Raw genomic sequence first — 27,714 nt, forward strand, 5'->3', positions numbered from 1 at the left:
TTGCCGGTGAACTGATGGAGTGAAAAGAATATTTCCACTGTGTGATTTCTTTTATCCGCAGAGCCCTAGTGAGGTGGAAAAACACAAGCAGCAGTTTCTTTGCTCATGCTTCCCAGCCCTGCTTGTTCTGGCAGCTTTATGCCCTGTGCCCAAGCTCTCTGTGCCTCTGAAAGCTATGATCTTTGAGGCTGCCCACTTCCTTTGCCTTCTGCCTCCATCGTTTGCAGATTGCCAATAATCCTTAAAATGAAACACTGGCAGACAGTGCCAGAGAGCAGTGCCAGCCTTTGGAGTTGCTTTGGGTGCTGGTCTCTGTTGGGTCAGAGTTGTTCAGCACTGTTTCACATGTTGCCTGCTCCTCTTCCTATAAAAAAGGGCATTGGTGCTCTTTTTACCCTTTCTTTTTGCCTTTTAGAAGATGCTGAATACATCCATCATTTTCAAGCAAGAATATGACAGCAGGAAGAGCAGAGCCTGCTTCCTGGCAGCCATTACCACGTAAAGTAGACATCTAATTTCATTGCAAGTTTTGTCAAAAGAAGCACATTCTGCTTTTGCACTCACTGATCCGGAGCTTTTTAACGTTATCTGAATGAACAGTGCAGCTTGTGAACCTTTCTTACAGCTTATCTTTCTGCTTCTTTGGCTTCTGAATCTATCACCACAGGGGAAAAAAACAATATCTCATCGCTCTTCTCTCATCTGTTACCTCAAAATGTCCCAAAGAATTTACTTTTCCTTATCACTGCAATGTGATACAGTGGAGTTGTGGTTGTGATAGTAGATCTCTTCATAATATGAGGATGCTCAACAGAGTGCATGGATCACCCACGTTTCCACTCTTTGCTGGAGAAATCCAGCAGAGAAAAGGGATGGGATTTTCTTGTCTCTCTTTGCGTCTTCTCTGAACTGCTGCTGCCTCTGAGTGATTAAATACCCGAGTTTTAATTGTTGTTCATAGAGCAGTTGGACCCAGAGTATGTGAATGAGAATGAATATGTTTCCTGTGCTCTCCCCACCTTTCTCTGATGATGGAAGAGAGGGAATACTGGATGGGACTGTGTTCTCCCAGCATGACAGCAGGGAATAAGCAGCAGTCTCAGAGACCATCTTTCTCCATCCTGGTTGGACAAAAGGAGGTGAGAACTTAGGCCTTAGGATGCTACAGTCATAGGATTTATTCCTAGGAAAGCCCAGTTTTTCCAATTGTTTTCTTATAATTTCATTTATTATCAGGATATCCCCAAATTAGTTCCAGAAGCTCTCTGGACAGCCTTAAAAATAGTGGGTAATGTATTGTCATGGATGGGGCCCCAGGCAGCATGGTCTAGTACCAGATCTGGAGGTTGGTGGCCCTGCCTATGGCAGGGGGTTGGAACTTGGTGAACGTTGGGGTCCCTTCCAACCCAAGCCATTCTGTGATTCTTTGGAAAAGATTAACTGGGGAGCAAATTACCCTCCTTGTTAAGGTGTCAGCAACTCCTGCAGCTTGGACTTTGCTGGACATGGCATTGCCTGGCTGATGGGAATGGCAGTGTCAGTGGGGTGAGGCAAGGCAGGCAGGGACAGCCACACCAGGAGCAATACCTGCTGCTGCCTTCAGGAAGCCCATGACCCTATACGCACTTGGAACATGTTCCAACCTCAGACTGGCAGAAGCCACTGGCCACGAGCTGTTTCAGGTTCTTGTTTTCTGCCTCTCCCTTCCCCACCTCTTCCACAGTGGGTCAGCCCCTTTTTCCGCCCCCTGCCTGAGTGGAGCCATGGAGAAGAGCTCCAGCAAAAGCCCTTGAGCCTGTCTTCTTCACACCCCAGGCAGTATGCAGACATCTAGCACTGAACCATGACACTTGGCTACATGACAGTATAGGGCAATGCTCCCAAACAAAGTTTTGCTGCTTTTGCTTCTGTCAGAAGGGTAACGTGAACAACCCAACACTATTCACTAGTCACATCCTGCATTCAGAATGAAGGTCTTGGATGCAGAATATACCTGCTAAAGCACTAAAAAAGTGGCGTATTTCATCGAGGGCTGAGATACTGAACATCTTCTCCGAGGTTCCCCAAAGCCTGGATCACTGGGGGCTCATGTGTGGTGCAAGACCAAAGATACAAAAACCAGCTGTGAAATTCCAGTCCAAACTGAGATCTTTACTGCAGTGAGTGCCTGTACTTCAATTGAAATCTTTTGTTGGCTTGATGAGATTATTTGCCTGCCCCTGGATTGTAGGCTTATTTCTGTTTTGTCCTAACTTCCTAACTGTCTTTTAATCTTCAGAACACTGAGCAGCTAATACAGTCACAGAATCATAGACTCACAGAGTCGCTTGAGTTGGAAGGGATTCTTAGATGCCACCTAGTCCTGCAGTGAACAGGGACACCTACAGCTCCACCAGGTGCTCAGAGCCCTGTGTGGCCTGACCTCGGGTGTCTCCAGGGATGGCGCATCCACCACCTCTCTGGGCAATGTGTGCCAGTTGATATGACACAAGGAGATGCTGAGCACCAGGAACCTCTGGCTGCAGGACCTCTCAGAGCTACTGCTATTCCAACCGTTTCTCACCCACTGCACAGTGGGGCTCTTCCCTGGATCAGTGCATGGTTTGCTGTTAACAATTGTATGGTATTTGCATGAATACAGCCTGTCATCATTCCGAGCTTTGCCATTCCCATGAGAGAAAATACCCAAGGAAATTTCCCAGGGGATGAGGCACATTCAGATAAGGCTGGCACCACTCCAAGGGCACACAATTGCCAGAGAAAGAGAATTTGCTTGATGAAGAATGAGAACATAGCTTGATTTACAGGCTAAGAGCTGACCCCGCAAGGGGTGGAACATCATCTTCCTTGCTGTTGGAGTAGGCTGAGGCTGCTGCACATCTCAGGCCCTGAGTTAATAAACACTGGCGTGTTTGCACAGTATGTGCTTGCAAGAGGCATTTCTCTAAGTGCAAGGAGGCAGTTTGCTGTCATGTGTAACAGCAGAATCAAAAGCTTCAGCAGGGCTGGGCTTCTTAACCTGCACTGTTTCTGGGCACAGACCGTCAGCGCAGGGCTGCTGCTGCTGGGTTTCGATGGTCTCAGTGTTACTGAGAACACCAAGAGACACCCTATAAATGCAGTCTTGAAGTCAGGTGCTTGGGTGAACCACTCCATTGATTTCTGCCCTTCTGATAGGTAAATAGTGGCAAGCTCGGCCACAAAAGCAGCAGCTTTCTGCCTTTTGTGCCAGTCTCCCTCTCACTTAGTCCCAGTTCTCTCCGGAATGTTGCCCAAAGGCTTTTGAACAGAACTGAGACAGTGCCACAGCATTAAATAGTCAGAAATTGTGTTTTCAAGGCTCGTTTTTCCCCATAGAATTAACTCCCACAGGAGTTAGAAGGGACCTCTGGAGATCCTGCAGTGCAACCCATGCAGGGCAGGTTCCCCACTGTAGGTGACACAGGAAAGCATCCAGGTGGGTTCTGAATATCTCCAGAGAAGGAGACTCCACGACCTCTCTGAGCAGCCCGTTCTGTGGTGGTTCATTGGTACCTGAGCCAGGGGGAAATGAAAAATGAGATCTTTTTCTTCCCACCTTTAAAACATCCCCATTATGGCAGCCAGTCCTTGCCAGCCGAAGCTGAAGGAGGCAGACGGGAGCTGTGTTTGGTTATGATAGCTTTATAAATGCTTATTTCACGCTGTAAGAGTGTTCCATCCCATTTCAGCTTCTCCAGGCCATATAACAGCTCTCCCTTTTGGCTAATCAAGCACTTCTACTCATCCCATTCAAAATTAAAAATACGACCTTGCTGTTGTGCCAGATAAGAGATGGGTGTATGATCAGAATTCTTTTATTTCTCTGTGACAGAATTGGAACCAGGCTGGGACAAAGAAAGGATATTTCATTACATGCCTGCAAGTAAATGGTATATAAAAGCACTCTGCAGTACATGATGCGCTTCAGCAAAACTGCACTGAAGGTTTACCTGGAAATCCTGCACTTGCCAAAGGAGGGGCACCCTTCTGCATGTCTCCATTTCCAGCAATTCTATTTGCCTCAGAGCACAAAAGGAAGAAGGGGAAAGTGGCTTTATTTAAGAACATATGGTGGTTGGATGCACCAGAGATAAAAAGAATGGTTAATAACTGAAATCCAGAAGGGAAAGCAGATTCAGCCTGACTGGATTTGAAAGCTTTGTCAAAGAGAGCAATTCCTCTCTGGCAGTGTGAAAGCTTAGGAAGCTGGCGGGGGGGGCTGCCTGACGTCTGCTTCTGACAGAAGACTTTTGGTGAAAGGATCCTTTAGAAATCAGCCTAATTCAGGTTATCCATCTGACAGCACTCGCTGCTACCTCTCCAGTTCGGGGCATACAGGGCCTGGGTGTCCTCTTCTGCCCATTGCCCAGCTGACTCTGGGCATTTATTTCACCTCCTCGGCCTCAGGTTCCCTTGTGCACCATGGAAGTACAAACACTCTGCAAGTCTTCCTTCTCAGTCTGCCCAGCACTTTATCCAGTGTTTTGTTTTCACAATAAATCATGGACGACTGGAAAGGCTCATTATCCACGGAGCAGGTTGGTCTGTCAAAAAGCTGCCTTAGCCAAACTAAGCGATGGTTCTCTCCTGCAAAACATAGCAGTAGCATCATGTAAGAAGTCAGAGGGATTATATGGTGGAAAATAAATGAAGCACAAATCAAATCTCTGTAAAACAACTTAAGAAGTGTTATCTAATATTGACAGCACTTTAAAAGCTACACTTGTTGTGTTGTTATCATGAGTGAAGATGGCTCAGCATCCCTGCAGCAAGCAGATCTATTCCCACTGCCTTGTGACAGCATTTGTGATGGTTTGCTGAAGCATCATCCTTCAAGCATTTATTAAATCAGTTTAAGAGCTTCCTTTTTTTCTTTAAGTGGCAGTAAAATACTCAAACAGTGCCTCATAGCAGTTTAATAAATGCTCGAGTTCTAGCAGTTACCAACCCATAGTGATTTTACTGTTAAAGCCTTACACAAGGTTGGCACCAATTACTGTACAGCTTCCCGTTGCAGGCTGAGATGCTGCAATTCAAAGGCTGTCGCAGTGAGCCAATGGAGCTGCAGTACCTCCCACCCAATGGAATCACAGAATGGTTTGGGTTGGAAGGACCTCACAGCCCACCCAGTCCCACCCCCTGCCCTGGGCTGGCTGCCTCCCACCACATCAGGCTGCCCAGGGCCCATCCAACCCGGCCCTGAGCACCTCCAGGGATGGGGCATCAGTTGGTCACTGCCTGTCTATAACTCAGGGAGACACCACTGTTTGACTTCACCCTAAGCATGAGCCATAATTATTGGTAAGAGCAGAAGGAAGAGGGAAAGTGGAGGAGATCTGAGACGGGCATTCCTGAGGGCACTGCAGTCAGTGGTGCTGAGGACCCGGTGTCAGATGGCTGCCAGCTGTGGAGATCACAGGGGGTTTTGTGGGGAAATGTGAGTGTACTTGGGTTCAGCCACGGGCCAGGGCAGGGTCTGGTTACTTGCTGTATCCCATGAAGAAGCTCAGCAATCTGAAGAAGGAAGAAGGGGCAAAGCCAGGAGGACGTGAGTTGAAAGCACAAGTTTGGTTAGGAGAGTAGTGGCAAAAGGCAAAAGGGAGGAGAAATACGTCAGATTTTTGACCTACTCCTTCTTTTACATCATGAGGCCCATGTGCAAGGGCAGTGCACCTTCGTGGGTCCCGTGTCCTACAGTTCAGCACAGGAGTGGTCTCCAAATACCCCACACAACTCATGAGGTCATCCACGCCTCTCTGCGCAAGCAAAGAAAGCTTCTTTTTTTTTTTTTAGATAGTACCAATTGAGGGGTTTTCTTAAAAAATGAACACTTTGGGTGCACCCCGATTCCTGTAACCTTTTCCTTTCCCACAAGTCCAACCTCAGAGTCACTACAGCAACGCCAATGCCTGTTTGCTCTTATTTCCCCGTGGACATCGCAGTGGGGGAGGTTGGCCTCACAGCAGCAGGGATGTTCCTGGAGCTCAGTGCCCGCCTCTGATCCTGTAAATAAAAACAAAACAATACAAACGGGGTTATCTTCCCAATGAACTCAGCTCGTTCTGACAAAAGAGTTCTGCTCCACCAAATAATTACACTAATTAACGCTTTTCACTTCATTCTGGTTATCGCATGCAATCCCTTCCCAACGCTCCTCAAGGCCACATCAATAGCACACAGCTCTTGAATAATTCCCCAGTGAACAGACAAAACGAGGGGCATCCCCTCAGTTCTTAGCAAAACAAATGCTACGCCTGTGGCTGGGTAAGAGTCTTCCAGTATCTAAAGGGGGGTATAAGACAGAAGAGGACAGACTCTTTAGCAGGGTCTGTTGTGAGAGGACAAAGAGAAATTGTTTCAAACTAAAAGAGGGGAAATTTAGATTGGATATATGGAAGAAGCTTTTTATGCTAAGGGTGGTGAAGTGCTGGCACAGGTTGCCCAGAGAGGTGGTTGCCCTGGAGACACTGAAGGTGATGATGGATGGGGCTCTGAGCACCTCACGGAGCTGTGGGTTTCCCTGTTTGTTGCAGAGGAATTGAAGCAGATGACCTTTAAAGGATTCAACTCAAACAGTCCTAGGATTCTGATTCCTTTCTGCTGCATCATTAATACCTAAGCCCTCTCCACGAGAGGCAGAGCATACACATTGCCTCCCTCTCTACTTTGTCCTCGTGAGGCCCACTCTCGAGTACTGTGTCCAGGTCTGGGCCCCCAATACAAGAAAGACAGAGAGCTGTTGGAGAGGGTCCAGAGGAGGGCCACAAAGATGATCAGAGGGCTGCAGCACCTCCCCTACAAAGACAGGCTGAGGGAGCCGGGCTTGTTCAGCCTGGAGAAGAGAAGGCTGCGGGATGACCTCATTGCAGCCTTCCAGTACCTGAAGGGAGCCTATAAACAGGAGGGCAGTCAGCTCTTTACAAGGGTAGGTAATGACAGGACAAGGGGAAATGGTTTTAAGATGAGGGAGTGAAGATTTAGGTTGGATATCAGGGAGAAGTTCTTTACTATGAGTGGTGAGGTGCTGGCACAGGCTGCCCAGAGAGGTTGTGGATGCCCCATCCCTGGAAGTGTTCAAGGCCAGGTTGGATGGGGCCCTGGGCAGCCTGGGCTAGTATTAGATATGGAGGTTGGTGGCCCTGCCTGCAGCAGGGAGGTTGGAGCTTCATGATCCTTGAGGTCCCTTCCAACCCAATTGTATGATTCTATGATTTTCTATGATTCTATGACTCACCCCAGGCTGGTGAGGCCAGTTTCCTGGCTGCAATAGCAGCGAATTCCCTCTGTGACACAGTGCCAGAACTACTTGTGATAACAAATGAGACGCCAAGGGCTGCAGTGCAGAGAGCTTGGAAACCTCCATCTGTGCTATCAGTACAAGACTTGAACCCATTTCCCAGACCCAGAACGTGCAGGAAATACTCACCCCACCATACCCAGGGCTGAGGAGTCAAGGTTGGATGTGAGGAATCAGCCCGAGCCAGGATGCCTGCACCTGGGTGTCGTGGCAAAGCAGAGTGCTCTGGAGCAGTGCCCTTCTCCTTGCCCTGCACAACACCCACCTCTCCTCTGGACACCGCAGAGAGCTGCTCAGCCGTTTCCAAGGTGATCCTGGGGTGAAGGCTGCCGCGTATTCCCTTGCAGGTAGCAGCAGCTGTAGCCAGGAGATGCCCTTGGACGGGCCATTGTTTGCAAGGAGACAGGGAGAAGCAGAAAGAAGAGATCTGTTTGTAATTACCTCTTAAAGACCAGCAAGAAAAAAAGACAAATTAGGGCATTTATTTTGTGAGATGTGAGTGCTTTCTAATGCAGCTCGAGCCTCTGCACCTGGGAATAAGCACTGCGACTCCATTGTAAACAACAAAATTAATCATTTAATCCTCATTTAGCACTGTCCTCTAACGCAATGGATACAAATGCAGTTGGTGCCTCCCACTGAGGCTGAGGTTACGGGAGGAAGGCGCTGTGTGGATCGAGGTGTGCGCTCCTTCCCATGCAGCACACGGCCCCTCACCGCCCCACGACCTCCTCAGATCCCAGAGAAATTCTTTGGGAATAACATCTTTCTGCCATTTCTTCTCCAGAGGTTTGCCGCGAACCAAAACCACATTTATTTTGGTTCAGCCTCGCTGGAGTCTTCCTACTGACCTCCTTGAGCTCAGAGTTTCACAACGCCCTGTGGTTTTGAAGGCAATGGATGATTGCTTAATAGATACATTTCAGTCGGCTCCCTATGAAAACAAACAGAAGCTCACCCAGGAAGATGTCTGTCCCCTTTTGGTTTTCCTTCTGATCAGACTGTGGGGAAAACATAAGTGTATCCTGCACATGCTTGGATACAGCCCACATTTCTTGCTGGCATCACGTTAGCATCTCCAGTAAGAGTCCACCTGTGCCACGTGCCTCCAGCAACTGATGCCAGACGTTGTAAAGGAGAATTAACAACAGCAGCCCCACGCTCAGTTTGTAGGTCTCCTCTTCCCAGGGAAGTTTTGCCCAGCCTCCTGGAGTCCACAATCAAATTAAACACTGGGAGATAATGAGCTGCAATACAGCACGGGCAGCCAGAGAGCAGTCATTGGCCCATTGGCACGTGTCGTCTTTGCTATGTGGGCTGGAGTTTCCAATAGCACCACGGTACATCCAGAGGGCACAATATGCATCTGCATTAGGGGACAGCATCAGTCCAGCAGCACGTGGTGTATGCTGGCAGGTTATGCACTTATCCATCAGCTCTAACGGTGCAGGGAGCAGCAGGGAACGCCAACGCCGTTTCAGAATTAGTCTCTCCTGATGTTTACATCTGCTCATGAACGTCACAGCCCTTTAGTCTGCCTCCAGCACGCCGAAATTCTGCAACACGCTCACTCTTATTGACTTATAATTCCTCAAAGCACATACGGGGCTTGGAACAGGCAGATGAGGGCAGATATGTGACGCAGCTTCCAGGAGCCACGTTTCTTTTTAATTAATCATACCCAGACCTGCAATGATACATCAGTCTGCTGTACAGCGATGTGAAGCTGATTGGATTTCCATGTAAAATTAACGAAGTGGAGGGCACTGCTGGAGTCCTCCTATCCAGATGTGCAGTCCATCCACCGCCGCTCTCCATCTCACGAAGCTCAGCCTTGAGCTCCCAATCCCTGACCCACCCCATGCCCTATTGGCACCTACTGACCTGGCGCCCCTCCAGGGCTGTGGGATTAACAACCACATTCTTTCAGCAGATGTCAGGAAAACCATTGCCTCCCCATAACCTCAACAGCGTTTTCAAAAGTTAATTTATTTCCCTCTCCTCTTCTCTTTCTTTCTGCAGTTTGCATTATCAGTCGCTAAACAGATGACGGCACGCTTCACCCCACCTCACAGCCCTCCCCTGCAGCAATGCTTTAAGTAATTCACTTCTTTACCTTATTACTCCAGCGTGTTGTCAAGCACAGCAATTTTATTTCCATCCAAACCACCACTCTTCCCCAAATTAATACCCATTATTTTCCTCTAGCAGAGTTTCAGCTCCTTTATAGCTATAGAAAGAAAAGATTTCTGCCCACCTGGAGCCATTAGGGGGAGATCTGTGAGACAGCGCCGTCTCAGCACCGCCCGTTAATCTCTCCGTTGGCACTGAGATCATTTGGAGTAGAACCCACAGCGCTCCTCCCTATGCACCACTGGGATCCCCAGCCGTCCCCATTGCTCTTCTCTTGGTGTCCCTAAGGCTGTTAAGGGCTGGAGAAGAACCACAGCACACACATAAGGGACGCACTGCCTTGTGCTTACTGGGAGGAAAGGGCACCAACAAAGCGCAAGGAAGAGCTCAGCCTACATCCCAAGCTTTGGACCTAAGCTGAAGCACTGTTTTCTCTGCTTGTGCCCCACACTGCATCCTGGTTTGGTGAACTGCAGTCCTCAGCATCAACACTGAGGTGAAACGGGGCAGCCACAGCAGCAGCACAACACCCAAAGGCGCCCTCAGAGATGTGGGTGTGCAGAAGGACACTGCGGATGGCTGAGGCTGCAGACGTGCATGCACGGAGGTACGAGCAAGAAGGTTACGTGGCAGCGTGACATTCAGCCAGGTGGCAGAAATAATGTTCGCTATAAAATCAGTTTATAGGAGAGCATAAATGTAGAGATACGAAGCGTTTGCTTTCAAAATCACTTTGAAACGGGCTGTCTCAGGCATCCTAATGGAGATGGAACAGCAACAGAGCCAGAGAGGCCCCACTGGGCAGCGTGGCAGCAGCACTGAGCGTGAGTGGCTGGAGAAGGCAAACGTGAAAAGATGGTAAAGCTGATGAGCTGCAGCCACCGGCAGAGCCCTCACCCTTACAGAAGCCCCTCAAATGTACTTCAGCCAGAAGCGGTGTGAAGCCAGGCCTCAGCAAGCACTCCTCTCATCAGTGCTCTGCAGCCCCTGCCCGGCGGCCCCGATCCCCCAACACACTGCAGGGCACAGAAGGCATTTTCTTCGATGCTGGCAGACTTACGCGATACCCCTCCATTACACCCATTGGCAGATTAGAAACGAAGCTTTTAAAGAGCCTTGCCCAATGAATGGCCAAACCTTTACCCTGGGCTGTTTTAAAATGCATCTGCCTGCACAGCAGAGAGCAGTAGGTAGGCACAAAGGTATGCTCGACCCACATCTGAAACACTGACAGCTGAATTAGAAGCTATGATCCTTTTCCCTATTCATAAACAATTTAGGGAAATTGTGTTGGATCGTCGGTCACAGCAACAAAGGTCAGCAGAAAACACACACACACACATCAGGAGTTTTATCAGCAGCAGCATAACTCAGAATAATGCATCAGGTCCATCCCGACCCACTGGCTTTCAGACCAATGCAATAAAGAAGCTTACAAGTGGACCTTTGATGCGGTACGTTTGTATAGGGATGGGATATTAGCCAACTATAAACAGCTCACACAGACACGGCTGGGCAGCCTGAACAGAAATGCTTCCCCTCTCCTAACAGTGCAGGAGCTTCACTTTGAAAGGATAAGGCGGGCAAATCAGAGGCGCGAGGAAAGCACTGCAAGGCAATAGCATCCTTCTGGCTCGTCTGGAGCATAAATGAAATGACAGCAACTGCTCCCTGCTGCCCTCCCAGCCCGTCTCACACAGCACACAGCCGTGGCACTCACGAGCAGCACCAGGAGCTCTGCCAACACTCAGCAGCAGCCTCAGCACGCGGTGGGCTTTTGGAACCCTTGGAAGTGTCACCAGCGATTAAAAGGAAGAATACTTAACTGAGCAAATTATCTTTTATTTCCACCTGTTGAAAGAGCTGTTTGCTTACCAGCAGAGTCCAACATAGATGTGACATACAGACATGGATACAATTAAATACAGGAAAAATTGAACTATATACAACGAGACATACATTTACAGAATGGAAAAAGTCTTTATATTATCTATCAGCTCTTGCCAATGTGAAACATCACCGGAACGCAACGATATCGGGGTTTCCTTTTCCTTTTTAACAAAAACAGGAAAATGCAAGTTAGCATTTGTCCACATACTGAGAACTTAAAGTTTAAGATGCACAGATCTGTGGCACTTCACAGGGTACACAAAAGCTAAAAAAACCTTTCTGTTAAATATTTTATAGTTTGGGTATCTAGATTCCAATCAGGGCTACCGAAGCACAAACTATAAAGTGGTATTTACACGGAGGGAGTTGTGCAAAGTCGTGTCAGGCTATAGCTAGTAACTATGGCAGCTGCATGGGTGTGACACAGCCTCATCTGGAGGTAACCCATTAAACCCTCTCATCACCATCCTTCTGACACAGCAGCCACTCAGGGAAAGCTGGCCTGAAGTTCTTCCCCCTTCACGGCCTTTAAATATTTTCACAGTTTAATGCTGGGCTGCTTCTCCTCTTCATTCATGTTTTACGTCACCTTTAGGACTGATTCATCATTTCATCTTTTTTTGGAACAGAACTTCCAGCCTTCGCTGCCGCTGTGCTACCCTAAGACTGCTGTATTCCTTCACTTACGAGTTCATGTTGCCATCGGGGTGCACAGGAACGAGATGTGCAACTTCTTGGTAGTTACAGTATTGCCACAGTGCAGGACCCGCGTTTTGCTGGTAATAGCACCAAACCCAAGCTTCCCCAAAACATGCTGGGGAAGGTATTGCTGTTCCGCAGCTGGCCTTTACTCAACAGTTTGGGATGCTTTATTACACCCAGGAACGCCCCCCAACATCCTAATAAGAAACTTGGCTCTTGGGATGCAATCTTCAATCGAGAACTTGAGACGGCTAATTAAAAGAGCTGCCTTAATTGAAGGCTTCATACCGATCCCTAGGACAAGTCAGCAAAGAAGCAACAGATCCACTGCTAACTGAACGCATCCTATAGTCACACTGTGCCCAGAGCCCAGAATGCTACTTCTAAGGTTTTTCATAATCAACAACTTTCCAAAGGGTACCCGACAGCCTCATTTTGGATTTAATTTACATACCGAATTTCAGCCTTCATAGAAGCAGCTACAGCATACGTGGACCATAAAATACCAATTTTAATCACCTCGGTTATTATCCCATTTCCATCAGCTCATCTGGAATTTCACATCAGCCTGCAGATTTCAGTTGGTTTAAAGTAGACATTTTTAACTCTGTTCTGGAAAAAAGAAAGCGACCAGACAACAGTGCCTAAACCTGTGCATTTCTGCCTTGTTCAAACAGAAGAGCTCTCTCCCAGGACAGGTACCTGATGTCTCTTCGTGTCATGCACACAAAGAAGGATGCATAGCCTTTAGAGCAAAGAGATTAAATGAAGTTCCTTGTCCCTCTCAATTTGTAGCATTACGATTATTTAAATGTTAATCCTATGCATCAGGCTAAAACCAGTCAGGTGTGTCAGTATAGCCACTGAAGAGAGCAATGAAGTGAACGCACTGAATTTGAAGCATTGCATTGAGTACACTTGATACAGTAAGAAGATCTGCCTGGGTAGTTTGGTATTCAGCTGACAAGAGCAAAGCATACAGTTTGCTTCTCATTCATCACTAGCAAGCCTAGAGAATACTACCTTCTCCTCAGTCACAAGGAGACAGAGCTCTGCAGAACTGCAGTAAACCCAAGAGACCATCTCATCACGTTAGAAAGTAGAAAACAAATTCAGTGCTGTGATTCAAATACAGGAACTCTCACATTGTACATGCTGCAAATTGGGCTATGCATTTCAGAGCTCATGGAGTCCATGAAGACATCTACACGTTCAAGCTGTCTGCTTAATAAAAAAAACCCATCTGACTGCTGGTTAACAGCAGGTTAATTCATTGCGTTGCCCCGGATGTCAATTTAGTTAACGATGAAATGATCCACTGCTACAGAACTTCTACTTGGGCAAAGATGATTTAGCAGAAAGCAATACACAGTGAGCACGTTTTAGGATAAAAATAAAAGCGTAATGAAACGGCAAGTTGTTCACCTGTATTGTGAAAGGTAACTATTTCATATCTGTACGCAATGGTGGGAACAATTTCAAGAATAAGAAATAACAAAATATTCAGACCCCTCTTATTCACGCATTAAAAAAGTAGAAGGAAAGTTATTTCCTCGAGTTATTCTCAAAAAAATCAGTTTTATTTGGACGTGTGCACAACCTGCTGCTCCTCAAATCTTCAGAGCATTGAAAACATGACATTTTTCCCCAAAATCCAGTTGAATCTGTCCTGAGAAATGTAAGTACTCATATATAAATCGGATGGTATTGTCTATGAGTGAGTTTTTTCCTACAAGTTGGGCAGGAGTTGGCGTTCCTAAGGGAGTCGCGGAGGCACTGACTACAGAAGACGTGGCCGCATTTGGTTGACACAATAAGTCGTCCACTTTGCACAATCTGGAAGAAAAGAAACCACAACAGGAGTTTCACAGAGCTGCAGGGCTTGGAAGGGACCTCTAGAGATCACCGAGTGCAACCTGTTAGATCCTGTTCAAGCAGGATACCTACAGCAGGCCAACAAGGAATTCAGCTCTGCTGGTCTACCAGCACCAAACACCACTTTGGTACCCACAATCAGTACATTACTGCTGTAATAACAAACCTAACTCTCAGTGTCTTCTCATCACCTATTTCTCCCTCTGCATATACTACTACCTAGTTTTACCTTAGAACCCAAGCCTGCACTTCAAGCTGGCTGTCTGTACCGTCCCATACGTCCTAATGGAATTGTGCAGTTCACCCTCTTTCCCATTCTCCCTCCCACTGAGAAGAAAACAACAAGAAAAACAAATGACAGCATGGATCCTTACCTCCGAGTAACCATCCATACAAATTGGACAGCTAACAGTACCAGAAGGCCTTGTGGTAAAGGGAAAAAAAAACAAAACATACATCCATCAATTTCATGGTACACTGAGAGTTACTGAAACATAAAGTGTCACATCATCATCTGACTGCACTGACGAGCCATGACACATTTCACCTGAAGATCCCTGCATGTCTTTAAGTACGTCAATTTGTTGCATTCAGTGAGCAGTTTGGGGCTCTGTCACCAAAGGGGAACAGCTTCTTGGTTTTCCTTCATCCCACAGCAGCCTACACACTGTGCAGTACACATACAGCAACATTCATCCTCAAGACATCACATCAGTTTTGTTACAAGACCATGTAGCTGTCCTTTATTAACTATTCACTCCAGAAATGAAAGAGGCTGACAAATTAACACATCCTATATCCTAACTAAGCAATGTCCCACCTCAGTAACATATACGTACCACGAACTCCTTCCTTATAAAATGAAGGATTATATAGGGCATATTTTCAGACTGGCTCTCTTTTATATCCTGCAACTGTTTCCATGTCTCTTAATTCACTGTGCAAGATACACCAGTTAATGATTTCACGAAGAACAAAGACTTACAGTGCTTTCATTGTTGATTTTGTTGTGGTTTTTTTCTATGCGTGGGAGTTCTCTTTGTTTTTTTAGAATGAGATGTCTTCTAGAAAAGCAGTTCTATTTTAGGTGTAGCAGTATATTTTAGGCCTACAGTCTTAGCATAGTAATCAGAGTCACAACCTTACAGAAGCTGCTTCTGCTGCAACCAGAAAATAAACTTAACAGGTAAGAACTTTTGCAATGTTTTGTCTTCATTCATTTACCCTTACCAACAAGGAGGGCTTTTTTATGTAATCCAAATACTGTATTTAGTATAGAATTTTAGAGGTACACACTTAAGAGGCAAAATTTAGAGACCACTTTGCAAGTAAATGACTTCAATATCACAACTACTGATTGCAAGTTTTATCAATTCATGGCCAAAACTGGACTAAGAGCTCTACACAGTCACAGCAACTCCACCATCACATACTACACCACATTACGTTCAGGGTTCTTGGGCAAGGGAAAGCCCTCATGATACTGCTACCTTGGGAAATGCTGTTCAGTTCTTGCAGCACGTAGGTCTGGGTAGCAACACGTACTAACAGGAGATATTCCCCAAAACCCCTTAGTTCAGAAGACCAGCTTGGCAGCTGTTTCTAAGCTGAGCTCACAGACGTACCTCCTCCTGCCTTTGCTTGCCAGGACAGCAGTACTGCAAGCACCACACACCAAACAAGCCTGCATAAGGGAATGTGTCATCTCTGTGTGCTGATTGTTTTCTACCAGAAAGAGTAAGAGCTTCCTGCCACTTCCATTGACAGGTTAATCTTCACATTAACTGATCACAGTAAGCAGCTTTAGTAACTCTATACCATAAACTCCTGGCTTTACTGCGCATGCAGAAAAATGTCTTTAACAGTGATGGTGACAGAGCACTGGAACAGGTTGTGCAGAGGGGTTGTGGAGTCTCCTCCGGAGATATTCAAGACCTCTCTGGACACTGATCTGTGCTACTGCAGGGAGCCTGCTTCAGCAGGGGGTTGGGCTACATCATCTCTAGAAGCCCCTTCCAACCCCCCTGCAATTCTGTCATCTCCTGTGTTAAGCAACAGTTGATTTAATTCATTAATGACAACAAGGATTAAAAGCACGAGATATCCTTCATGGCATAATCTTAAATTCGAGCAGCAAGTAATACTGAAGCCTATCCCTAGTTTCACATACATAATTAAATTCTATTAATTTCTCCATTTTTTACTAGTCGAATTCTTTAAGCAGACGCTATAATACCAACTCAATAATTAATTACAACTGATGATAACCTTCACATGAGCAAGACTAACTCAACTCTGTAGTCTGCTACAGAGCCATTTACAGTGTGAAACTATAACCTCACTTCAAGTCAGTGATGAAAGTGACAGCACTGAGTTGCCTTATCCTTGTATACACAGAGCAGGAAGGCCCATCTCTAACAGAAAAGTATGAGCGTGAGGCACCTAAACATTACGTTTTTACATTAACCAAAACCAGGCCAAAGTAACAAGTCTGCAAATTCAGTGACAAAGAGCACTATTTCCATATGCTACAAGCAACTTCACGTAGCACACCTAATAACCTGAAAACCAATGTTTCTGTATCCAAGTTCTCTCCCATATTGCCCTCTAGTAAACTACAAGGCTCAAAGCCCACCAACGAGGTAAGATCAGCACGATGAGCTGCTTCCCAAAATGTGCTCAAAGAGGCTGTCATGGAGTCCACCTTAAAATGCTTCTCTGAGTTTTAGAACAAAGGAGTTACTGCCAGCATCCATACATTTGTGAGTTTGGTTTTTTTTTTTCCATTGGTTTGTTTTTAAATCACAACACATCTTAACTCATAGGACTGCTGGGCCACACAGCTGGATCTGGGTTGAAGGTACCCAAAAAAGAAAGGATTAACAAAATGTGAGCATTAAGGCCACATATAAATGCCTGCAGACACTGGGATGCAAAGAAGGTGAGTTAGCACATCCTCAATATTACACTGAGTTGTCTTCGTCAACATGACAGACCACTTAAAATTCAAAACAGGATCCCCCACCACAGCTCTTCAGCTTGGAAATTATCAGCACATCTTTTCTAACTTCTTATCCTTTACTCCCTCGTAACTAGAGCACCCAGATCAGCTGCACTGTAAATGCCATTTACTTGGCTCAGATCCAGTACCTCATGCCATAAGGTCAGATGGGGATACGCTATTCAAAGTTATAAGAGCATCAGAGAGATAAGAACAGCTGTCCCTCCTCAGTAACTGCTCTCAGCCAGTTCAGAAGTTTGACTATATTTGAAGTATGTAGTAGGTGCTAAGGAAATATATATAGTGCAAAGAAAAACAGATTTTTTTCTTTAGTCTATTATCCATTGCACTTCAGTTGCAGGTTGGTTTAATCTATTTCCTTGTCAGAGACAATCACTTAATGATAATACAGCCTGGACGGTATGGCCTAAGCACACAGCACTACTGTCAACAAAAGCATCACAGTCCTTATTAGAATCTGCATTTTTTTTTTCCCCCAAAAAACATATTTTCAAAGATATTTATACCACATTTCTCGTGACCACATGACAAGGGCAGACAAAGAAGCTGATTTCATTCATAGTCTAGTAGATGTGATATCAAATCATCTCTTTAACTTATAAGTTATATACAAGGTTGTACATCCACCTTGCATTGGCTTTTTAGTTAAGAAGTGCAAACAGTATCATTTTATCACTATGCGAAATGTTATGCTGTACTGATTTGAAATGGAAACTAAGTTATGATTCCAAAGATAAGCCAGACCATAACGATCTGAGTTAGTCCTGCATGTACAGAACAGCAAAACTCAATGTTTGTTAGCTCATAAGGCATACATACTTGGAGCTTGCAGTTTCATCCTCCAGTGGTCCCAGCTCTCGAGACACTTTATCTGTTACATACACATCATTATCTCTTGTTTCATCTTCATCATCACTACTTAACACACAGCTGTCTGACTGCCGCTGGCCTCTTAGTCTGAGATTTCTCCTCCGTTGCTGATTCTCTGTAATTTATGTATTTAGTTAGATATACCATAAAATACACGCAGAGAATTCTACACTATTTTACTAACTTGAGGGATTAAAAAAAAAATCTATTTGATTCTTTAAAATGAATAAGAAAGGGTAGAGAAGACTCAAGTTTCTGAGTAGCAGTGAGGTAGCAGAGCAAAAAGGTTTGGTAACAGTGAGCACTTTGTTCAGACCAGTACAATGCTTGAGATTAGAAGGGAGCACCATCCCCCACAATTACCTAAACTGCTTAGAGCACTGATATCATTGCCAGCAGCCAGTTGCTGCTTCAGGGGATTACTGACCATATGTACAAACACACACATGCCTCAGAACATTCTTCTGGTAACAAAGTTAAGTCATTTTTCACAAGTGACAGAAGAGATGCTTAAGTGGCACATTTAAATCATGTAGTTGCTTTGGTTTCTCGCTCATTCAAGAATGGAAAAAAAATTACTGAGCCTGTAAAACCCAGAGGTTATAGAACTGCTGTTTGCTTTTTCACCATTAGAAACTGCATACAAGAATTATTTCTTTGCAACTCCATCATTAACACCAATCATGGAGCCTTAATTACAATTACATAAATAACCACAAAATTCAAAGTTAGTTCTTGCATAATTACTGAGCTATAACCTCTATTGCACGTGGGGCTTTTGTTTTGCTGTTTCTTCCACTTCCTTCCTTTAGAGCCCCAAACAGATTACATTCTAAGTAAGCAGCTAACAATTCATTAACACACCTCAGGTATTGTAATCAGAGTAAGGTCTGCAAGGTATAAAGGATTAATTTTTTTTATACCTTGTCCACAATTACAGTCACAGATGAATTAGAAAATACCCAACTTGTTAGCACTGATCAGCACTATATTTGAGGAGTGTCAAACTACATAATGAAAGTATTATGACCCTTGATATCTTTCTACTTCATTTCCTTCAGTGCAACACAGGCTAATAATGTCTTTGAACGCTGTCTTGTTCAAAGTAGATATTCCACTGCTACAAATGCTAACCCAAGGGACTAATGACTTCATGCTTGTGGAACTTCTGCATTGGAGAAGAAAAATGTATTTTAAGAACAGTCGATGTGTTTTATTTCAGATACTTTACATCAGCTTTCATAGAGACTATGAAACATAGATTGAACCCATTCTCTAAGACACTGGCCAGGCACTACAGCATTGCTCTTTGTCTTTTCCTGAAAGCAGTTTCAATTCATGCTGTTTAAGTTTGTTGGAAAAGAAAAAAGTTCAGGACAATTCCTTCATCACTTGTAAAATGGAAACTCACCTTCAACAATCTTGAGCCAATACACACAGCATGGGAGGGAAAAGAAAAAATTCAATTTTAGTATGCACTGAAGTTTTATGTACAAGTACCAGAAAAGCTATGCAACTAACAACAAAGCAAGATATGAATTTTAGGATATCACAATGTTATTTTGATTAACAAAGTATTAAAATAAATCAGTCATTGCTCTGAAACTATTAAGTTATTACTTTGGGTTTTGCCTTCATTGCTGCTAATGGAAGGAAATAGAAGCAGTTTAGGAACCATCTTAACAATCTCCTTTCTGTTTCCCAGCTTCAGCACCCTAACTTGATTGAGGCTGGAGGCAGCTTTATTTCTTTCTCCCTCCAAAATAGAAGTTCAGGTGTGATATCCACGAATGCTTCAAATTACACTAACAACTGCTAAAAAATAAACAGAAAACCACCCGCTGTTACATTCAGTGGAACCAAAGCCAGAGCAATGCAAATCATGCTATGAGGACTGTGGCATTCCCCTTGTACAGGCTCAGCAATGAACCCTGTTATTCCTGCTGCTTGTTTTTGGTTCAGCAAGGCAGCAGCAGCATCCCCAAACCAGCAGACTGGATCAAATACTTCTGAAGCTTTAATAACAACAGTAACAAAAAAGCAAATTTTTGAAGACTTCCTAAGTAAGAAGTTTAACTAGTTCCTACCATGGTCAGGCAACTTGTAAATGTCTGAACACTTCACATTGGTCACGCTGAAGACTTATTGCCACTTCTTTGATTTTCTGTTTAAATCATCGGCCTTTTTCTTCAAAATATTCTATACAGCTTCAGCTTTAATGGCGTTTACTTACATGATCCATGATGGGTATATAACCCCACGATTGGGAGCAACAAGCTACTTTAGACTGTGCTCATTACCTGCAGGTAGTAGTCATAGATGCAGATACATTAATAGGTCCATCTGGGATTGGATGTGAACTCTGAAATGCTAAATAAGAGCCACTCTTTAACCCCTTAAGGTAGGCTACTTACTTAGATGCCAGAAGACAAACTTAGAAGCTCATCTTCTGAAAAGCTAAGGCTCTGGTAAGCTACGACTCAAGCCCCAGTCTTGTAAAGACTAAGTTTACTTCTGCAGCAAGCATATCCATGTGCTTGTACTGCACAGATCTCTTAATGTAGGTCAGACACATTTCAAACGAATGCGCATATTGAAAAGTCAACTCTGAACTCATCCTTAGACTCTATCAGCAGCAAGCACAACACACAACTCATTTGACTACAGCATTTAGATAAGTGTGCCACTACTTACCACAATAGAATCATTGTGAGTTAGATCAACTACTACAGGATCAGAAGATTCACATGTGAGATCTACTACTTCTTCACCAGCTTAAAAACAAATGTTAGAACACAAATCAGAGATGACAGGAGTAAAGTTACCCATCACTGTATAACAGGCTGAGGTATCATTCAACATTGCCCCATCCCTCTTCTCTTTGGTAACATACTCAACTTCTCACTCAAGCTCTGCTGTCAGCAGTCTGTATACAGTATTAACAGCTTCTGCAAGTTGCAGTGCATGAGTAACTGACCTCACGTACTTTCTGACATATCAATGGCTTGTGAGAGGTACACAGCAACACATTATTCATCTGATATAGGAGAATGTTTATCACACTGTAAATCATGAATCAAAGAGGATAGAAGAGTCTTTTCCAGTGCTATGCTGTAAGCGTTCCAGTCTTGTCTCATCCAACTTTCAAAAGCCAAATACATAGCAAAACCAGAACAAGCCATTTATTTACCTGGAGACCAACAGTTACTTCTAATCCTTTCTTAACATTTCAGAATACAGTTTAATGATCTATGTAAAAGGTTAAAGAGGCTTTTTAGACTCTGGTCCTTTTGTGAAACACGCTGGGTCAGGGCTCCTCCCCTCAAGGGACTGATTACAATTTTAAATATCTTTTAAAAACTTGCAAGTTCCCAAATTTAGTTTGCTGTTATCTGAAATGGCAGCTGCAGTAACTCGGAGTGCATCAGACTAGATAACTGGATGTGTGAGCAGTACGTGTGCACCTTTCTTACCTAATTCACCTATCTCTGGAAGTGAAAGCATTGCACCCCAGTAACAATCCTAAACAGCTGTCAGTAGGCTTGTTGTTTACTGCTTCCATACTACGTCTTTTCTTAAATAAGTAGCTTTCCACTCTCCTTCAAAGGGCCTTGAAACTGGCAAAAAACACATAAGTGGATTCCCAGCACTCCAGGAGCAGCCTGTTTTCTTACAAAGGAGAAAAGAAAACTTACCACTTTCCTCCAGTTCTATTGGCTCTCCTTCTGAAGCCATCTCTGTGGTAGAAGCTATCAGTCTGCTTCGTTTCTGAGCTTGCCTAGAGTTAGCTGATCCTCCACGGCGCTTTCTTGGAGTCTAAGAGAGAAGAAAGCCTTAGCATGTTCTTTAGGAGTAATACTAACGCAGCCCTCACTTTTGCAACATCAAGGTCTGCGTATCAAGGTAGACAAAACACACCGCTAGAAGTCTGTAGCACAAATATAACAGTGGTATGGGTGACTCCTATCTGAACTGATCACATCAAGGAGCAGACATCACGTCAGGTCTCCCACCAGCTGAGTCACAAAGGAAAAAGCCACACCACATTCTGAGGGTCTACATGCGAAGATGAGCTCACAATTACATGAGGTGCTAGCTTCCAGCCAATCATTTGGATCAGTCTGACCTAAAGTTTTCACTCGTGCTCCAAGTGTTTCTGAAACACTGCTAGCACCTAGAGATGAGAAATTCTTAAGTATCACAGAATATGAAGCTAAATGGAAAATTAGTGCTAGAGCGTATTTACAGTAAACTGTTAAAAAGATGTATACAAATATGATAAACAATGAATTTAAGAATCACTTTTGCATTGATCAGTAAAATACTTACTGTACTCATGGCGTTTCTTGATCTAGAGTTACAGAAAAAATAAGAGGTACAAATACCATAAAATTAAATGCAAGGAAGCTACAATTTTCAATTCCTTATATTTCTTTAGGTAGTACACTGTTAAAAAGTCCAGATTTCTCAGTATCTTAGAATGACGTTCTTCCAAACCTATAAGAAAAGAAGAGAGAAGATTACCTATCTGTAATTCTTGTTCTCTGAAATACACCCGAACTTAAGGAGGCCGTTTCTGAGCCACGAGCTTCTGACCAGAGCTGGAATGGAAGTCCCACAAGTTTAGTATCAGAGCTACAGACCCCTTGAGCAGGGCCTGAAGCCTCACTTAGGCTCACTTGTTTCCTAGCTAAACACCAGAGTCAGTCAGTCTGAAAACAAACCAGAAAGATACTAAGGAGTTCCAATTAAGCTTTATCTGGAAAAACAACCCATTATTTGATGGCAATGTTTGCGTGGGGGCAGCAATAACCAGGAATCATGTCATAAGAAGCCATCCTTAGAGAACAAAAATTACAGATAAGCAGTTCTCCTTTCTCCAAACCATGGCCAGATTAAAACATGTGGGAGCTAAGCAGCTCGAAAGGAACCTAAAGCAAGCAGGGAACAGAAATCGCTGCGTAGAAACGCTCTAAGAAACACTACTCTGTCCCAACAGCAAAGACCAAAGAGCCCCTGCAGGGCTGAGCTCTCTGCTCACTGCTCTGGCTCAGGGCCAGAGTTCAAAAGGTGCCAACTGTGGCTCACTGAACGGGCCCACGTCTGCACAACCGCACCCCAGTGAGCTCCTTGTGCTTCTGGATACAACCACGGGCACACATGTGAGCACTGCGGAACCGACGCCGACTCTCACACACTTTACCACCTGTACTCAAAGCAGTAAGCCCAAGGACGCCCCCTGCGCACAGAGCTCACCCACACAACCCCCCTCAGTTCCATAACATTCTGTATCCGGGTGGAGTGTGCACGCCTCATCCTACTGCTTACAGCTTGAGATTTCTTTTCACCTCCCAATGAACGAAGCTTTTCCACCATCTCTCAGCCTTACCAAGGCTTGGGAAGATCTGTATTACTAAAGCAGATGCCCTGTTCTAAGATCACAGTCTTCAGGTGCTGTACAACTTCCCCGCTCTGCACGATCATGACTCACAGGTTTGATTCTGGAGCTTTCGGAGGCAAGGGGAAGAGGGGGGTGAAGCAAGGAAGGCAAGCAAGGCGAGGGATGAGGGGTGTCAATAAAGAGCATGCCCCCTAAACCCAGCCCTGGCACTGCTGTGTTCCTTCAAACTGCGGTCTCTCAAAGCCAAGATACCACATTCATCTGCCAGCTACTGAAACGTTGCCAAAGCATGCTGTTCCCCACGCAGCAGGAAGGTAATGGGGCTGAGCAACAGATGAGGCACATGAACTCACTGTGCCACCACGCTCTCTGTATGCCAGCTTCATGCAGAAAGCCAAGCTACAACTTCCTCAGCTCGCCTCTGATACAGAGCTGGAAAACTACTTTGAGAATAAAAAGCTGGGAAATACCGACATCTATATCTGAGGATCATAAGGAATTAATCTACATACAAGCTTTAAAATTACCAACAGCTGGAACTGTTTTTGTTGGAGTCTCTTACAGCAATCTGATGTATCTACAGTTAATACAGAGCCTACACGAAGCCCCAGTGCTCCTGCCCTGTTCTAGTTGCTAAGGGCTTAAATGTGAACTTCTCTGGGAGCTTCTTTAAAGAACAAAGTTGAGGATGGATACCCACAGGGAGCTCACTGCTGTAAAACATGACAACAACTCAGCCAGGGAAAATCCACCAGCATCCACAAGAGTCACTATTGAGGGAAATCAGACTGCTGGAACTTGTTAGGACTGTGGCAGACATCTCCTGATCCAGCAACATTCTTTTCTTCTAAGAACAAACCTCTTCTGTATGGCTGCAGATTTCTACAGTGGGTTCTTGGCTTACTCAGGAAGCTTCTCCCAGCAGTCACTATCCGAACCACAAGGAAGAGGAGGAAAAATGAAGCCAAGCTTACTTCCTTCCGTACAACACATATCAAATTACCACTACATCAGAACAGAATTAACAGCTGCAAATCCTGCTCATTTAGGCACCTGCTCATTAATTAGCACTTAAAGGCTTTCAAAGCCCCAGGACCACTCACAGGCCCAGATAGTCATATCAGCCTCTAAGGTCTGTGAGTTCCTCCTCCAGCACACATTGCTTAACCCAGCACCCAACAGCACAAGCAGGCATTGGGGGGCGCAACCCCAAACCAGAAGCATCAAATAACTCCAGCTGCAGCTATTAACAAAGTCATCTATTACGTTTGTAGCATAATCAGTTCCAGATTCTACAATGAGGATATTAAAAAAAAAAAGGATTTTTTTTTTTTTAAATCAAGTTCAAGATTCTATTCTTCTTAAATGCAAAAAGGTTGCAGATCAACTTAGCAAGCCCATAAATACTTCCAACTGGCACAGAACTTGTATTGCATCACTGCAGGATGATGCATTCCTGGAATGAACTGCTTGCCCTTCCTCGCTCCACGTGCAGTTACCGTTCTGTCATTCACCCCTCCCAAACCTTAAATGTTGTTGTCCTCACAGTGAAGCCCAAGGCTCATTCTAGCCAACCTACAGACGTTTTTGGCACGACAGCCACCAGCCTCTCTGGACAGGCAGATACTGGAGAAAAACAAGGAAAATCCATCTAAATAAAGGATGTTAACAGTAGGAGTAGAGTAACATTGCATCTTGTATATCTATGGCTTAAGTCCCCCATTAATATTTTTTTATCAAATAAATATTTCCACTGAGCTCAAGCTGTCCTCATTTAATGGTTCAATTACGTTCCTGACAACTGCATTCTCTATACAGTATGAATGAAAAGCTTTTCTTGCACGACTCTGAGAACAAAGTTTTGACCTCTCACATGCAAGCAGCAAATATTTTCACTGTGCCTGACTAACACAAACAAGACTTGACTTCATAAACATTCTAAACATTACTGATGCGCAGAAGGCAGTAAAGCAGTGCTTGAAGACAGCAACTATGTCAGACTTGGTACGCACAGGTCATGAGTGACAGCTGTAGAATCATAGAAAACCCCAACTTGGAAGGGACCGTAAGGATCACTGAGTCCAACTCCTGGCTTCACACAGAATCACCCAAACAAAACGGCACGGGTAGGATTTGTCAGAGTAGGACAGGTTGCAACTTCAGATTTGGCTCCTCACCTCCTCTCTTAGGACCTCTCAGTGCACTCCTAACAGCACGAAACAGTAACAAAGATTCGAGCCTATAGAAAAAAAAAATAAGCTCTGTGGTTCTCTCTGCAGTGAAGCCCAGGGCCAGGCCCAGAGACATAACCTGGAGACCAAGACCTCCCCTATCTACCAGGCAACACTGCTGTGTTGCATGGGACAGGAGAGCCATCACAAGGACCAGAGACATGGGGTCTTCTTGGGGAAAAGAGAATGACAGAACTGGTTGAGTTGGAAGGGATTTTCTCAAGGCTGTTTGATCCAACTCTCTTGCAATGAACAGGGATACCTACAGATTGATCAGGTGCTCAGAGCCCCCGTTCAGCCTGACCAGCAATCTGTGCCAGCATCTCACTGCCTTCACTGTAAAAAGCTTCCTGCCTGTATCCAATCTAAATCTTTGTTCTGCTAGCTTGAAACCACTACCCCCTTGTTCTGTCACCACAGACACTGCTAAAGAGCCTATCCCTTCCTTCTCTGTAGCTCCCCTTTAGATACTGAAAGGCTGCTATCAGATCATCCCAGAGCCTTCTCTTCTGCAGGCTGAACAGCCCCAGCTCTCTCATCCTGTCCTTGCGGGAGAGGTGTTCCATCTCTTGAACCACTTTTGTGATCCTTCTCTGGATGTGCTCCAACAGCTCCACGTCTCTCCTGTACTGAGGACTCCACATGTGGATGCAGCACTCCAGGTGGGGCCTCACAGAGCAGAGCAGAGCAGAGGGGCAGGATCACCTTCCTCACTCTGCTGGCCACGCTTCTTTCAACGCAGCCCAAGATCTCATTGGCTTTCTGGGCTGCGAGGACACATTGCTGGCTCACATCCAGCTTGCCACCCACCGTTACCCTCAGGTCCTTTTTGGCAGGGTGGCGTTCCAAAAGCTGCCTGGACACCCTGCTCGGGCAGGGCTGCGCCAGAGGTCCCGCAAACCCCAGCCGTGTGTCTCAGGTGTCTTTAGAGACAGCCCTGTTTTTTCTCCGGATGCAGTACACCAACTTCACCGAAAGCAGCCACTGAACGCGCTCTGTTTCCTCACGCTCGGCCTCGCAGCGCCGTGCCCAGGAGCTCGGCATGAGGTGCTGCGGAGCCAGAGCAGGCACAGCCCCCCGCCCAGCTGCACGCCGGGCACCACACACACACTCACCGCCAGGCGATAAAGGCACAGCCACGGAAGCGCAGCCAGAACTGCCATTTGGCCGCCTGACCTATTTTGTAAACGCCAACAAAAAGCGACGAGGGCCGCTCACAAGACGAGCTCCCCTGGCTCTCGGTGCAGGATTTTCTCAGAGGCCGCAGCTCGCTTTCGGGAAGACGCAGAGGTACGGACGGACGCGGGGCCCCCCCGCCCGGTGCGGGATGCCGGCAGGAGCCGCCCCGCAGCGCTGTGTCACGCCGCAGAGCGCAGGCCGGCCCACAGCCCGCCCTCGGGCCGCAGCAGCGCCCGGCGGCACTCGGGAGGCCGGGCCCGAGGCCCCGCGCTCGGCTCGGAGGGAGCGGGGTACGCGGGCGCCGCGAGAAGCTCCCGAGCCGCGGGCAGGGCCGTGCCTCTCCCCGCCAGGGAAAGGGTCGCGGCCGCCCTCGGACCCCCCAGAGAACGGCGACGCCCGCCCGGCCGCGGCTCCGCGCCCCGGGCACGGGGGCCCAGTCCTCCCCCCGGACCCGGCCGCCCTGCCCCCACCGCGGCCGGCAGCCGCCCCGAGAAAGCGCGGCCCCCCCTCCCGGCCTTCACCTGCCGCCCCGCGCGCCTCAGCCGGGCGCCGCTCCCAGCACAGCGGCGCAGCCCCGACCCGCCGCGCTCACCTTCCGCCGCCGGCCCGGCAACGGCGTAGAACGGCGCTCGCCCCCGCCCTTCCGCCATTGGCTGCAGCGCCGCTCGGCGGCGCGGGGAATGGCCGCCGCGCACGTCAGCCGGGGGGCGGGGATCCGCGTGGCCCCGCCCCGCTTCCGGCCCCGGGCTCTGCTGGAGCTGTAGTTCGCTGCGGGGCTCCTGGGTGCCCGCACAAGGTTTCTGCCTGCCACGCCAACACAGCACTCTCTGTCTCTGATTCTGTGCAGACGAAGCAATACTTGGTGTATGCGGCAGGTGTGAGTGCCTGCCAGGCGCTTGGGCTTTGCCTCACTGCCGTGCTACGGCAGCACACAGCCTTACCTGAGACCTTCTGCCCTTCCGCAGCTATTCTGGGCCTCCTTTTGCCCTCAGGTCACGGTAAGGTTTTGTGATCTGGTCGTTTACACCGAAACGAGAAATCTCGCTTTTATCCACGTGATTCTAGAATGTGGAATTTACAGCATTAAAAGAGC

At 46.2% G+C, this 27,714-nt stretch overlaps 1 protein-coding gene and 1 long non-coding RNA gene across 5 annotated transcripts; both read right to left on the minus strand.

The window, feature by feature from the left end:
* Positions 1–4,059: 4,059 nt before the first annotated feature.
* Positions 4,060–7,097, minus strand: LOC121110588. Its single transcript, XR_005859208.1, has 2 exons — positions 5,903–7,097; positions 4,060–4,608 (listed from the first exon to the last, which is right to left on the minus strand). It is a non-coding gene; the product is annotated as an uncharacterized LOC121110588 (long non-coding RNA).
* Positions 7,098–11,272: 4,175 nt separating this feature from the next.
* On the minus strand, positions 11,273–27,294 carry RNF4 (ring finger protein 4). 4 transcript variants are annotated; one of them, NM_001012889.2, is made up of 8 exons: positions 27,214–27,294; positions 22,140–22,307; positions 21,506–21,626; positions 20,505–20,584; positions 19,222–19,231; positions 17,760–17,925; positions 14,293–14,341; positions 11,273–13,879 (listed from the first exon to the last, which is right to left on the minus strand). In NM_001012889.2, exons 2-8 carry the CDS (start codon positions 22,146–22,148, stop codon positions 13,730–13,732), a joined length of 585 nt encoding a protein of 194 aa, NP_001012907.2. In that variant the 5' UTR covers positions 22,149–22,307; positions 27,214–27,294; the 3' UTR covers positions 11,273–13,729. The 4 variants fall into 4 exon arrangements, with proteins under 4 accessions (NP_001012907.2, XP_040554995.1, XP_046796178.1 ...); XM_040699061.2 differs by having other exon boundaries at positions 27,143–27,294; XM_046940222.1 differs by lacking the exon at positions 27,214–27,294 and adding an exon at positions 26,558–26,905.
* Between the last annotated feature and the right edge of the window lie 420 nt (positions 27,295–27,714).

This window comes from Gallus gallus, chromosome 4, assembly GCF_016699485.2.
Source record: "Gallus gallus isolate bGalGal1 chromosome 4, bGalGal1.mat.broiler.GRCg7b, whole genome shotgun sequence".
Classification (NCBI taxonomy): Eukaryota; Metazoa; Chordata; class Aves; order Galliformes; family Phasianidae; genus Gallus; species Gallus gallus.

Coding starts and splice junctions, on each gene's coding strand:
- RNF4 (XM_046940223.1), bottom strand. CDS start 27,271: ATGGCGGAAGGGCGGGGGCGAGCGCCGTTCTACGCCGTTGCCGGGCCG. Junction 20,585..21,505: donor AATAGAACTGGAGGAAAGTG/GTAAGTTTTCTT, acceptor TTTGTTTTTAAG/CTGGTGAAGAAGTAGTAGAT. Junction 13,880..14,292: donor GTATGGATGGTTACTCGGAG/GTAAGGATCCAT, acceptor CTTTTCTTCCAG/ATTGTGCAAAGTGGACGACT.